The following is a 14,982-nucleotide window of genomic DNA, read 5'->3' as shown; positions in this document are numbered from 1 at the left end:
CTCCTTCAAGTTGGATGGGTTGTGCTGGTGTACACGAATCTTTAAGTCATACCACATATTCTCAAATGGATTGAGGTCTGGGCTTTGACTAGGCTATTCCAAGACATTTAAGTGTTTCCCCATAGACCACTTGAGTGTTGCTTTAGTAGTATGCTTAGGGTCATTGTCCTGCTGGAAGGTGTACCTCCGTCCCAGTCTAAAATCTCTGGAAGACTAAAACAGGTTTCCCTCATGAATTTCCCTGTATTAGCGTCATCTATAATTCCTTCAATTCTGACCAGTGTCCCAGTCCCTGCTGATGAAAAACATCCCCACAGCATGATGCTGCCACCACCATGCTTCACACCAGGATGGTGTTCTTGGGGTGAAGAGGTGTTGGGTTTACACCAGACATAGCATTTTCCTTGATGACCAAAAAGCTCAATTTCAGTCTTACATAGGTTTGAGGAGTCTCCCACATGCCTTTTGGCAAAAAGCAAATGTGTTTGCTTATTTTTGTAAGCAATGGCTTTTTTCTGGCCACTCTTCCATAAAGCCCAGCTCTATGAAGTGTATGGCTTAAAGTGGTCCTATGGACAGATACTCCAATCTCTGCCATGTAGCTTTGCAGCTCCTTCAGGGTTATGTTTGGTCTCTTTGTTGCCTCTCGGATTAATGCCCTCCTTGCCTGGTTCATGAGTTTTGGTGGGCAGCCCTCTCTTGGCAGGTTTGTTGTAGTGCCATATTCTTTCCATTTTTTTAATAATGTATTTAAGGGTGCTCTGTGGGATGTTCAAAGTTTTGAATATTTTTTTTATAACCCAACCCTGATCTGTACTTCTCCACAACTTTGTCCCTGACCTGTTTGATGAGCTCCTTGGTCTTCATGGTGCCGCTTGCTCGGTGGTGTTGCAGACTCTGGGGCCTTTCAGAACACATGTATATATATATGGAGATCATGTGATAGAACATGTGACACTTCGATTGCACATAGGTGGACTAATTAACTAATTATGTGACTTCTGAAGGTAATTGGTTGCACCAATTTTATTTAGGGGCTTCATAGCAAAGGGGTTGCATACATATGCATGCACCACTTTTCCATTTTTATATTTTAGATTTTTTTTTCATTTCACTTCACCAGTTTGGACTATTTTGTGTATGTCCATTACATGAAATCCAAATTAAAATCAATTTAAATTACAGGTTGTAATGCAACAAAATAGGAAAAACACCAAGGTGGATGAATACTTTTGCAAGGCACTGTATAGCCTTAAACACTTCAGAATTCATCCTGCTGTTTTTGTCAAGCAGTCACATCATAAATAAATGCAAGGGAACCAGATCCCTTAGCAGCCATACATGCCCATGCCATAACATGCTTCACAGATGAGGTGGTATGCTTCAGATCAAGAGCAGTTCCTGCCCTTCTCCATACTCTTCTCTGCCCATCATTCTGATACAAGTTGATCTTTGTCTCATCTGTCCATAGGATGTTGTTCTAGAACTGTACAGAGTTCTTTAGATGTTTTTTGGCAAACTCTAATCTGGTCTTCCAGTTTCCTGTTTACATCTTGAGGTAAACCTTATGTATTTACTCTGGTGAAGTCTTCTCTTGATTGTTGACTTTGACACAGTTATGCCTACCTCCTGGAGGGTGTTCTTGATCTGGTCAACTGTTGTGAAGGGGTTTTTCTTCACCAGGGAAATAATTCTTCTTGCATCCACTACAGTTGTTTTCCATGGTCTTCCGAGCCGTTTGACAATCCTGAGCTCACCAGTGCATTCTTTCTTTCATTGGCCACACCTAATGTTTTTGCTATATATCTGAAAACTGAAGCCAAATGCCCCAAGAACAAGCAGGAACTAAAGACAGCTGCAGTACAGGCCTGGCAGAGCATCACCAGGGAAGAAACCCAGCATCTGGTGATGTCCATGGATTCCAGACTTCAGGCAGTCATTGACTGCAAAGGATTTGCAACCAAGTATTGAGACTCACAATTTAATTAATGATTATGTTAGTTTGTCCAAATACTTTTGAGCCACTAAAATTGGGGGGACCACAAATACAAATGGGTGTAATTCCTACACCGTTCACCCAATTTGGATGTAAATTCCCTCAAATTAAAGACGAAAGTCTACACTTAAAGCACATCTTGATTGTTTATTTTCAAATCCATTGTGGTGGCATACAGAGATGACAATTATGTTACTGTCCAAATATTTATGGACCTAACTTAGGTCAGATTGTTGTGGGGTGGCTGCGTCATGACTCATTGAATTGCAAGGGAGGATATCAGATGTGATGTAGATTAAATGTTGTGGCCAGACAGAGAGGAGAGATTGGATGACCCATGAGATTGATGAACTTGCAGCATCTTTTCTTTTTTCTTTTACATATACTGCAGTCCCTAATTTACATAATTTTGCTGTTGTATATTTCTGTTCTGTGCTGTACAAGCTTTTTTATGTTCTGTTTGCTGTAAAGGTAGCTATACACTCACCTAAAGGATTATTAGGAACACCATACTAATACTGTGTTTGACCCCCTTTCGCCTTCAGAACTGCCTTAAGTCTACGTGGCATTGATTCAACAAGGTGCTGAAAGCATTCTTTAGAAATGTTGGCCCATATTGATAGGATAGCATCTTGCAGTTGATGGAGATTTGTGGGATGCACATCCAGGGCATGAAGCTCCCGTTCCACCACATCCCAAAGATGCTCTATTGGGTTGAGATCTGGTGACTGTGGGGGCCAGTTTAGTACAGTGAACTCATTGTCATGTTCAAGAAACCAATTTGAAATGATTCGACCTTTGTGACATGGTGCATTATCCTGCTGGAAGTAGCCATCAGAGGATGGGTACATGGTGGTCATAAAGGGATGGACATGGTCAGAAACAATGCTCAGGTAGGCCGTGGCATTTAAACGATGCCCAATTGGCACTAAGGGGCCTAAAGTGTGCCAAGAAAACATCCCCCACACCATTACACCACCACCACCAGCCTGCACAGTGGTAACAAGGCATGATGGATCCATGTTCTCATTCTGTTTACGCCAAATTCTGACTGATTCTGACAGAAATCGAGACTCATCAGACCAGGCAACCAGTCTTCAACTGTCCAATTTTGGTGAGCTTGTGCAAATTGTAGCCTCTTTTTCCTATTTGTAGTGGAGATGAGTGGTACCCGGTGGGGTCTTCTGCTGTTGTAGCCCATCCGCCTCAAGGTTGTATGTGTTGTGGCTTCACAAATGCTTTGCTGCATACCTCGGTTGTAACGAGTGGTTATTTCAGTCAAAGTTGCTCTTCTATCAGCTTGAATCAGTCGGCCCATTCTCCTCTGACCTCTAGCATCAACAAGGCATTTTCGCCCACAGGACTGCCGCATACTGGATGTTTTTTCCTTTTCACACCATTCTTTGTAAACCCTAGAAATGGTTGTGCGTGAAAATCCCAGTAACTGAGCAGATTGTGCCCGTCTGGCACCAACAACCATGCCACACTCAAAATTGCTTAAATCACCTTCTTTCCCATTCAGACATTCAGTTTGGAGTTCAGGAGATTGTCTTGACCAGGACCACACCCCTAAATGCATTGAAGCAACTGCCATGTGAATGGTTGGTTAGATAATTGCATTAATTAGAAATTGAATAGGTGTTCCTAATAATCCTTTAGGGAGTGTATACAGTAATGAAAAATGAATGAATAAATGTTTTGTTGAAATTACAGTGTGTGCCATGACTTTTTGACAGCAATACTATTCAGTTGGCTACAAAGACAACGTTTAGTAACTTGACAGTATTTCATAGTGGGCAACTATCACAATTTCAGAGTACACTGTAATTTCACGTTATGTCTTGGCATTTTGACTGTTTTGGTTTAGGCAATGATAAAGGAACCTTTTGTTTTGGCGACAGAGATTTATTCATTGATGGATTTATTTACATTTGAAACATGAGTTTGACTGAGTTATCACCTTTGCAGGTGAAATAGAGTGTTGTGCTGAATGTACCACGCGATGTGAGGATTGTACTTAGAGTTTTGAGAATGTTAAGTTTGTTTCAGAAAATGTGCCAAATCGATTGAGAAAAACTGTAAAACTGTAGAGTTAAAATGTACTTTCCTACTCTTGCAAGTCGTTTATGAGAGCTGTGCACTAAGATTATAGAATCACTTCTTGAACTGGATGAGAAAGTGAAGGTGTCATATACAATACAATATACACTTAATACAAAATAAAGTATTATGTACTAATAGCTATAGTGAGAACTGATCTTATTTTATAACCCACAACACACAAAAATACCCATGAATGGAGGGGGAGAGAGTGGAGCTCTGCTCCAGCTCCAGCACTGCCAGCTCCAGCTCCAATTCGACTCCAGAGCACAACTAACAAAATTAGTCTAGCTTCGCTCTGGCTCCGGGTCCTGTATCTAGATTCCCAGAAGGGGGGAACAAAGCCATGGGGGGAAATGGGGGTAAACGTGAGGGAAAAGGATATCAAACAGAGAGCTACAGTAAAAACCGGCAGGATTTTTTCCAAAATTAAAATTTCCCATAGTGCTCTCATGACGTTTTATAATATGAAGCCAGTGATGATGGACTACTCCATTCGCCAATAATATTGGGTTCTGTAGTTAAGTGTCACCTGCCTGCGCTCTCTTCTGTGTTGTGCAAGTTGCTAGGCTATGACTTTGTGTGTATTTCGTCAGCTAGACGCCATGTTCGTTTTTGTTGTTTACACAGTAAACCGCAAAATAAAACGATTCCTGTATAAATTACTGTAATTTTACCATAACAAATAGTATTTGCCAACATACACAAATAAACACAACTTTAATGTATCACATAGTGCTATATGCAGAATGTGTCTATTGTTTCACAAAAAACATTCTGCCACCGTATGCATATTTAATAGTAATCACCATACATTTACAATTATACAATTATAGGGCCAATAGACAATTAATAAAACAATATTTACTAAACAACCTTTGTATTAACTCTACTGGCAAAGGACTGTATAGGCTTACGTGAATCATGATGCTTATCACAATATCAGTCAGTGAGGTGGAGTCCATGTGAATTGCTCTGTTCAGTTAAAACTCAACCAAACTATTATTATTTTTATCCATAGAATCTTTCCAATCAATTCACAAGACCTATGTAGGATTTAAATACGGCTGTTGCATTTTTGCGTTGTCTTCCCCCCTGACGATAGTTTAAACACGTGAATTTATATTCAAGGTTTGTTTTTCTTCATACTTTTTACTGTTTTACAGCAAGCTGCTGCAGTTAAAAAAAAAACAAAAACAAAAAAACCTGTTGGGCGTTGTGTATTAGCTGGGTGGTATTTAAGTATTTCGTCTCGGTATTGTGTGTTGTGAGGTATTATTATTAAGCACCCTGCTGTTGTCCTGTACAGTATAATATTTGTTTAACGTTAAATAAGGAGACTAACTTTTTTTTTTTTAACGTTTGGCGTTGCTCCATCACCCCAAGACCAACGTTTGAGCTGGTATTTGGTCATTTTTAATACAAACCATTTACATGTGGCTGTGATTTCAGAGGTTTTGTTTTAGAACTATCGTGCAGATAGCAACTGCTTGAATTGAGAGCACGCACACATAATATATGCTTGAGAATGTAAACTGGGGAGCAGGAGCTTATTACATAAAGAAAGTGAATTACAACTTTTACAAACCTAACTAAAAAACACATTAAAAAAAAAACTAAACTAAATGGTGCGTGTCTCTTTAATTACTTTCCACCTATTTTACGGTTGCAATGGTTACTAATTTAAATTACTGCGCAGCTGGGGGTAATCCCAAAATAGTACCGTCTAAACTCTGTAAATTCGTTGCAACTGACTAATAGCACTGCTGCCATGTGGAGAAAGACAATAATAATAATAATAATAATAATAATAATAATAATAATAATAATAATAATAATACAGTTAGTATCCAGCTGATTGAAACTGAACTGAATTAAATCTTGTGCAGCTCGTGAGAATTGGCTGCCCGATTGGATCGCTCCTCCCGGCAGCCAATCAGCTAACAAAGAGGGCGAGAGCACGATTAGTATATAAACCCTCAGGCGGCGCCCTATAGTTAATTTTCCTCTTTGGAGTGTGTTTTGTGTTAGAAATGGCTGTTAGTGGGTTTTCAGGGAAGATGCTGAGCTGCTTAGTGATGTGGCTGCTGTGTGGGTTAGTGTATGCGCGACCCCTAGATGGTCACTTAGCTGATCCTTATGACCAGTTCTGGTTGTCTGAAGCTGGCCAGGATGGCATGGCTGGCTATAGGGCTGTGGTGATGGCTGGAGAATCCCAGGGACAGAGAGCTGTGCAGTGGGGCAGCATTGCTGAGGATGCTTTGGATCAGCAGTATGCAGTCAAGGAAGATGAGCAACAGCAGAGTGGCAGTGAGGAGGAGGTACTGGAGGACCAGTGGGAGGAGGAGATGGAGGATGGAAATGACTATGGGGAGTATGAAGATCAGTATCACTTTGCACTTCTCCATAAGTATGGCTTCCCAGGAGGCTTCGAGGACTCTGATCCCTCCAGCCTAGTTCGAAAAGGTGAGTTGGGTCTGTCTCCTGGGCCCCCCTGTTTGGGGGTGGGGGAGGATTGATCTTCTATTAACTTTGTAAGGGGCTGCTGAGGGTCCTCTAGGCCCATTAAACCCTTGAGGACTGGAGAGGCCCACTGCTTGTTGAGTAGTGGCTCCTGTTTCTCTAGTGCTGCCCCTTGTGGCTAGTCTAGGGCTGCTTCAGTGGCTGTATGGCATAGATGTGTAGGTCTCTAGGGCAGGCTCTAATGTGGTGGAGGGTGTTAGTCTCAATTGTTGCTCTCCACAGCAACTATAACCTGATTAGGGCACCTAATCTACCCGAGCCACTGCTCTGGTACATCACTGGGCTTTCTCTATTGGACTGGGAAATGTTTTGGAAACCCTGGGGCCTGTCTGCCCCAATAGTCTACTGGTTGCTCCTCACCTTGTGTAACCTTTCAGTGAAGCTGGAAAAGGGGGAGGAGCTGGAAGCAGAGTGGGAGATCTCGGAGATGGAAATGGTGACGGATGAGTCTGTACAGGTGAAGGTGGCGGCTCCCTCTTTCCCAGGTAAGGTACCAATGCAATTCCCACACCACTCGGGTCTGAGCAACCACACCAGGTTTGACTGCATGATCGCAGCTGAACTGTAACTGGCTCTGTGCTGCAGTGACCCTTTTTGAAATGTAGGGGGCCTGTCTGTCCTAGCCAGATCTGCTGGACCCTGTCCTCACCTTCTCATCTCTTCCAGTGGAGATAGTGCCATCAGAAATGCAGCCAGTACAGCTGGAGGGGGAAGAGTCTGAGGGATCAGAGGTGGGGGAGGAGTCTGACACCAGTCCAGTGCAGCTGAAGTACATGTCCTCCGAGGGACCAGAGGAAGAGATGGGGGAGGGGTCCGAGGAGAGCAAGCTGGAAGAGGTCGAGGAGGAGGAGGAGGAGGGGCTGAAGTACACTGAGGACTCTGAGCAGGAGGAAGGACCAGATGAGGGATTGGAGGGCCCAGAGGGGGATGAGTTTGAGACTCTGCCAGTGCAGCTGAAGTACATGGAATTGGAGGAGCAAGTGGAGAAGGAACTGGAGGAGCATGTGGAGATTAAGAACATGGAAGAGCTGGCTGAGGCTTCCTCCCTCCCTGGTGACTTCGACCTGGACTCCTACCAGAAGGATGGTGGTGCCCAGCACAGGCAAGGTGAGTCGCCCACTGCAGGGTCTACAGCTGTGGTGCTGGAGGGGATCCCAGTTCTCTGCTGTCTCCCAGGGATCTAGTCTGTAGTACTGCAGCCTCTCCTTTCCTCCATCTGTTTCTGTACTGCAGAGATTACAGAATGGACCAAGATGTCGGTGGAGCTGCCAGTGCAGTGACTGTATTCAGGTGAGTGCTGTTAATTTCTGCTGATGGGCTGGCCAATCTCCCTTTGCTCTGTCCCATTGTGCTATTAAAGGATGGGTTAATGGATGCTATCGGTATATTAATCTGTGTGTCCATACTCCCACAATGCTCTCCATCCTCCCGCAGGCTTCCTGTGCTGTTGACTCTAATGGCTGACTCCCGTTTACTGACTAAATAAACTGCTTGTAAAAATTAGTCTGCACTGCTCTTTAATTTTCTCTGATGCCTGGCCCAGAGTCCTCCCTGTAGTGAAGGAGAGTAGGCTTCAGTGTTGGATCATATTGCCTGCCCGCTCTGGGAGCTGCTTTGCCTGGCTGTGTTAAAGGTCCTCTGATCTGGAAGGGCTTTCCAGCAGGTGGTTGTAAAGCACTGTAGTCATTTCAGCCTGTACAGTTGGAGTCGGGCCTCCAGCACCGCTGGTCTGCTTGACTGTATTAAGCATGAGCTGCAGCCTACCTTGGTTTATATTTGGGTCTTTATTGAGCTTAATTGTCAAGGATTTGTGGTCTCTTCAGCTGCCAGTACTGGTATTATAGGTGCTAGATCACCATTTAGTTCAAATAAGGTCACTCAACTACCCTATGCATAATCCTAGGACTTCGTATACCGCAGTGGAAGTGAAGTTGGAAATTCCTCTCCCAAATGTTTTGCTTCATGTATACTTAAAGATAAGGTCAGACCAGAAGGTAGCTTGACCTGTTTGTTATGCTCGATGAGTATCTTGGAGACCATGACAAACCCATATGATTTGAGTCTGCACCTTATAGTCTTGTATTGACCTATGGACTCTGTCCTCTATTCTGTTTTTAAGATGATAGTAATGACTTATTATAACCAGGTCTTTGCTTTGTGTGTAATAAAGGCATTGCAACTAATGTTCCAACCTGATTGAAGACTGAGTTTCTTCCACATGTCTGTGCTTCAAGCTTTGTGGCCCCACTAGGGCCGTGCACAAAGCTTTGGGGGACATTATGGAAACTGAGAACTCATTAGCTCTGTATCACTTCTCAGTGCCCTTGACCCTACAAATATAATCTGAGGCCCCATTGCAGCTAGTGTGACTGTCCATAGGATGCTTAGTGTGAAAGGATGTGCTTAAGTCCTCCACTACAGGATTCAGTATTTTATCACCATCTGTTCATCTGCAATTTGCATTTTACAAATTACACATGATTTTGACTCCATGTCCTACAGTAGTCATTGTTAACCCTCTATGCCATTAAGTTTAGTGCGGGGGTTTCACCAAATTTTTTGGGAACGTGGGGAGGCAGAGTGACTTGGAGACAATTGTTTTGTATAAAATCCAAGAAACAATTAACCTTGAGGCAGGGTAAAATTACTTTGGTAGATTTCTGTAGCATTCTTGCATGAAAACTAATAATTAAATTAGTTCCCACGAAGGGGTAAATACAAACAAATGATTGCTTCATTGACAAAACTGAAACAATTAATACTATAACAACATGAAACAATTAATAATATAGAAATAATATACAGAACAAAAGTAAAATTTCCCACTACAACATCCTGAATTTGCAAGCTTTACTACTGTCTTTGAAACCCTATTTAACCATCAAAATTAAACTCATTCAGCGTCTACACACAGTACAAATACATTGTAAAAAAAAAACGCGAGATCACATGTAGACAAGCAGAAACGAAATTACAACTATAAGAATATGCTAAGATAACTCAGCCTTTTATTTGTTTATAAGCTGACAAAATAATGTGTTTTCCCCCTCATACCTTCATTACGAAGACGTTAAGATTCTACATGGAATTCAAATGCTAGATTAATTTCACAATATCACAATAATAAAATACAGCCTATATAAAACATTAAATTGAACACCATCCTTTCCTTGTTCATAGGAAATTGTCCACAGGTGGAAACAATGGGGTTTATGCACTAATGGATTTACACCGATTCGCTATTTCAGACACTTTTACTGTATTGAATAAAATAAAAAATAAAAGTTTGAGTTAACATGCATTCGTCACCGCGCATACAGTTCATTATGAATATACTTTGTATGAGTGGATATATTTTCATTCATTTTGTGTGGTATTTTTACTTTTATTCTGGTTTAAAAAACAATTACTATAGGCTGGCATATTGATTATGGATGCGGCTGTTTTGGGGGTATTTGCGGCACAGTCGTGGGCAAATCAATAAACTGTCGGACGATCTCAGGTGATGTTAATGCCATCATGGTTTGATGACAATTCTGCTTATTGATGAAGTCTGTGATGATGGTCCCAAATCATTGTTGCACTGTCCCTGTTGCCAGACACCGCAACGATGCTCTTATGTTTTGAAAGTCACCCTGAATGGGCGTCTGTTAAGAAATACATAATAATAATAATAATAATAATAATAATAATAATACATTGTCAACACCGCTGGCGTGTGAGCGCAAAGCGCATCAGTCAACAGCGCGCTGCTGCGAACAGAGCGAGTTTAGTGCTTCTGCACGGTAGTGATTGTGTTTGTGCAATTGTTGAAATACAGCAGCAACAATTGTGTTTCTTCATGTGTTTAAATTAGTTAAACTTTTAGGACGTTAGTATTCCATGTGCATTGTGATTATCAATCTGTATATACATACGTATGTAACGGATGTGTAATGGATGTGTTTATTTGTTTGAATGTAATGAGATGGAGTTTTATTTTTATTTTTTATTTTTTTACTGTTCACTGTCCCTTTCAACCCCAGGCAAACTATTGGTATCCATGGTAATTGCAGTGCTAAGTTGTAATGGGGCCAGTTGGATAAAAACGGGTGGGGTTAATCAGTGGGGAGCGACCGGGGTTGAGACGTTTGTGAGCCGAGAGCACGGGCTGGGGAATCTACTGTTTGATGAGGACTAACGGTAATACCGAGGCGCTGTGAATTGGCTGAAGCGCTGGAAGTTAATGGTAAACTACGACTATTCATATTGAATGGTTTGGTCCGCTCTGTACTGGAGTGGTAGCAGTGAAGTATCCCCCAATGCTCTTAGACGTCGGTCGCAGTTGTATGCGGTTGAATGCAAGAGACTGCATCCCAGACTGCAGATCCACCCCACCCATATTTTTGTTGTATTCTTTCATCACAGCAGGGCAGGGTACTTTGGTGATCATCTTTTGCTTGCGATCCCACCTGCCAACCTCGGTGACTGGGTGGGCTCCAGTGAAAACACTCAGAAGGGTCACTGAGTGGTTATCTTACCACTTCACAACATGCAAGGTGGTTTCTCCAACCATGCCCATCTTCTGTTCAAAAGATCCATGTCCTGCTCTCTTCAGCTCAGCATCGCACATCAAGTTGACACCTGGTTGTCTGTTGCCACAAACAGTACCAGTGTGGTGAATTCCCTGCTGAGCCAGTATGAGCACAAGAGGGACACTCATAAACCAGTTGTCGAGAAGAGCTTGTAATTCTCTTGCTTGGGTATAGGCTGGGCCAGGTGGAGGAAAACATTGCCACTTGCTCCCACATCTGCTAGCTCAGAGGGTTGTATGACTCTCCGTGTAGATTTCTAATTTGGGCGGGACACCATTAGAGCCAGCCCAGATGAGCATCTTGTAACCCTATTTCTTTGGTTTTGATGGCAGGTCTATTTAATCTATTTCTTCCCTTGAATAGGACCATCTGCTCATCAACAGCCAGCTTCTCACCCATTGGGATTAACATCAGTTTTGAGGTTAGATTAATGACCAGTGGTTGGATCTTGTGGAGTGGATTATCATTTTCCTCCTGTCTCTCTTCATTGTTACTGACGTGCAGGGATTTTGTGATGGCCTCCCATCTATTCAGTATCATGGTGTCAGTTACTTGGGGCACTCTGCAGGCTTTGTTCCAAAACATGTGGGTGCCTGGTAAACCAAACAATGACATGTAAACCACACTCCCCAGGAACTGCTCCAATTCTTTTGTAGTGAAGTTAAGTGCATATTCAGTTCAGTAAATTGGGGGTTAATTTGCCAAAATGTATAAATTAAATGCATATGTCTACATTAATATATTTTTTTAATAGATTAAACAAAATGAAATGGATTAATAAAAAAATATCTAAATACATCTGTTATTTAGCTTATGTATTTTAATTTTTGGCACAGTGATGTTGTATAGAAGGGAAATAGAGTATTTAACAAATACTAAAACCACCCCACACAGGTCCCCTTCAGTTAAAGAGAGAATATGGATGTGCAATTAAAAAAGATGCTCCAAAGAGCAGTTACACAATAGAATGAAATGAATAGGTCAGATAAAATGAGCAGACAATGACATTAAAACCAGTTTAACACTAGAACAGCCATAGCTGCTTTTTGTGTGGCTTTTGCAATTCGAAAGTAATTCTCTGTGTATGTGACAGTCATGTCATGTTACGAAATATTTGAAATAAATGCATATAGGGTGTATCACCTGTAAACTCCTCAAAGTTAATACGTTATAAATTAAAATAATAAATAATGTAGCCGACAATCTGGGCTTTGTAATAACATTAGTAATTGTGAAAGAGTTATATCTTGTTGATTCCTAAAACACTTGATTTTCTATTATCATTATTTTATGATAGAAGATTTGCACCATCTTGTCTGCCTGTCCTGATTCAAATTTCTAACTTTCCTGTGGAATTCAATCCTGATTCAACCCAGGTCTCTGGATCAATGCTTTGATCAGTCACCTGTTTGATCACGAATGCTAACATCTGTATTAAATGTAGGGCACTGTAGTGTTGAAAAGTGTATTTTCTGCATTGATACACAGCTGTCATAGACAGCCATTTCAAAGTGCTTTCACATTGCATAATTTTTCCATATTTCAGTTTGATGCTTTCTTTATAACTGGTTATGTATGTTTTATAATTGTGTAAGTCCGCTAAGATATGTGCATACCAATTTATACACCATTTTACACAGTTTATTGCATTTATTTTATTTGTTTTTTCATATTTATGTAGGCTATATGTACACATTTTGATAAACAATTGAAGAATCGCAGGTGATATAGCTTGTCTGCTTGTCCTCTGATCGGCTCAGCAAGTTTCTAACTTTCCTTTTGAATTCACTCTTTTGTATTAAGTGTCGGACCAACGACAGGCTTGCTGGTGTAAGCATTTAGACTGCTGTTGGCACTACGATTCAGTATCTATACAGGACTGTATACAGCACTGCTCACAAGCACACTGAATAAAGAATAAAGACACTGCCAGGTTACTAAATGCAACACAAACAGTCCTGTTGAAAAGCACGTTTTCTGCATTGATGTGCGCAGCTGTAATAGACAGACAGAGCCATTTCATAGCGCTTCACATTGTATGAAGTAAAAAGTTAATTATGTATTTCGAGTTTAATATAATATGTATAAACACTTTTACTTTGTAAAATATAATGCATCAATAATTGTGCTATAGCCATATTTTTAACACCCCCCCTCCTCCCCATCCCTCTTTCTCTCATGACTATTATTTGAGAAACCAGTGTAATCGGGGCCGGCCTGATGTACAGGCGGACTAGGCAGTCGCCTAGGACCCCAGGATATCAAAGGGCCCCTAAAATATGACAGAGCACTTTTGTGCTGCGCACAATATGCTGACTCCGAGCGGAGTGACTGATGTATAGTGAGTTTTTACCAATACTGTTTATTAGTTGTTTTGCAGCGAGGTGGTAAGCCCCACAATAAAATCTCACCTATGCCCCCCAAAAGGCTAGGGCCAGCCCTGAGTGTAATGATTAATATTAACTGAAATATTTGTCTTAACATGTTAAGGGTCACCAAGATAAGGTTTTGCAAGAAAATTAAATGCATACAAAACCTAGACATTTACCTTATGCAACCTTCAGACTATACATATGCATAAACACACAAAGAATATACATAGGATATCCAAATATAATTCAGATAGCATATTTATGTCAAACAGCCCTTATCATTTATGTATGTATTTTATTTATGAAGCTTCTTATTATTTATAATTAAATGTAAAATCTCTAAATTCTTTCAGTATTTCTGTACAGATGTTTTATCAGTCTTATCTTGTTTCTCTTGATTATACTACCATGTTGCCTGGGAGTTCAGTCAGGATCCCTCCCTGCCTTTTCCATTTTAAGTTTAACATTTGTAAATTTCCGTTGTAGGTATTCACATACAGACATGTCCTGTGATGCCATTATGTCAGTCCTATAATTTTCCAATGATGGGGCTAATCGTTGGTCTTTACAGTACCTCAGGTTCCCTCTGGCTATTGACTGCCAGTAACACTGGCCTTAGCATACAAGGATTTCCTTTCTTCACTTCCTCCCTCCTTGCCCCCCCTCCCCCTCCCCCTCCTCCTCCCTCATCTCACTGCTGATGATTTCGCCTCCTTCTTCTCCTCCAAGATTGCAGACATCCGCAGGCTCTTCAATACTCTACCCTCATCTTCCATCACACCGAAACCTCCCACCAACCTAGCTTCCTTTTCTTCATTCTCACCTCTCTCAGATGCTGAAGTTTCTGCTTTCCTCCTATGTCACAAACCCACAACATGCGACCTGGACCCTCTCCCTTCTCGTCTCTTCCAAGCAACCGCTCCTGATCTTCTCCCCTTCATCTCCTCCCTCCTCAACTCCTCATTCCTCTCTGGCTGTTTCCCCTCTGCATTTAAACAAGCTGCTGTCATCCTACTGCTCAAGAAACCAACCCTTCATGCCACCTCTCCTCAGAACTACCACCTTGTCTCCCTACTTCCCTTCCTCTCCAAGACTCTCGAGCGGGCGGTCCACCGTCAGCTCTCGGACTTTCTGTCCCAACACTCACTCCTTGATCCTCTGCAATCCGGCTTCCGCACAGCTCACTCCACTGAAACGGCTCTCCTGGCTGTCACTGACTCCCTCAGTTGCGCTCGGGCAGCCCCCCTCTCCTCAGTCCTCATCCTCCTTGACCTCTCTGCAGCATTTGACACCATCGATCACTCCATCCTCCTCTACTGCCTCGCTGACCTTGGGATCTCTGGGACTGCTCTCACCTGGTTCTCCTCCTACCTCAGCGACCGGTCCTACCAAGTGACATGGCAAGGCTCCTCATCCA

General features: G+C 41.9%; 1 protein-coding gene across 1 annotated transcript; it reads left to right on the top strand.

The window, feature by feature from the left end:
- The first annotated feature begins 6,109 nt into the window (after positions 1 to 6,109).
- LOC136751818 (uncharacterized) lies at positions 6,110 to 8,122 on the top strand. The gene is made up of 5 exons (XM_066707582.1): positions 6,110 to 6,562; positions 6,997 to 7,104; positions 7,286 to 7,726; positions 7,853 to 7,909; positions 8,054 to 8,122. The coding sequence occupies exons 1-4, from the start codon at positions 6,130 to 6,132 to the stop codon at positions 7,897 to 7,899; spliced, it is 1,029 nt and encodes a 342-aa protein (XP_066563679.1). The 5' UTR covers positions 6,110 to 6,129; the 3' UTR covers positions 7,900 to 7,909; positions 8,054 to 8,122.
- The last annotated feature ends 6,860 nt before the right edge of the window (positions 8,123 to 14,982 follow it).

The sequence above is a fragment of the Amia ocellicauda genome, chromosome 6 (assembly GCF_036373705.1).
Source record: "Amia ocellicauda isolate fAmiCal2 chromosome 6, fAmiCal2.hap1, whole genome shotgun sequence".
NCBI lineage: Eukaryota > Metazoa > Chordata > Actinopteri > Amiiformes > Amiidae > Amia > Amia ocellicauda.
The sequence above is the reverse complement of the archived record's forward strand: the minus strand, read 5'-3'. Positions and strand labels throughout refer to the sequence as shown.

Excerpts from the sequence above, each read along its gene's own strand:
- LOC136751818 (XM_066707582.1), top strand. The coding sequence starts at position 6,130 with ATGGCTGTTAGTGGGTTTTCAGGGAAGATGCTGAGCTGCTTAGTGATG. Across the intron at positions 6,563-6,996 it reads CTCCAGCCTAGTTCGAAAAG|TGAAGCTGGAAAAGGGGGAG; the intron begins GTGAGTTGGGTC and ends GTAACCTTTCAG. Across the intron at positions 7,105-7,285 it reads GGCGGCTCCCTCTTTCCCAG|TGGAGATAGTGCCATCAGAA; the intron begins GTAAGGTACCAA and ends CATCTCTTCCAG.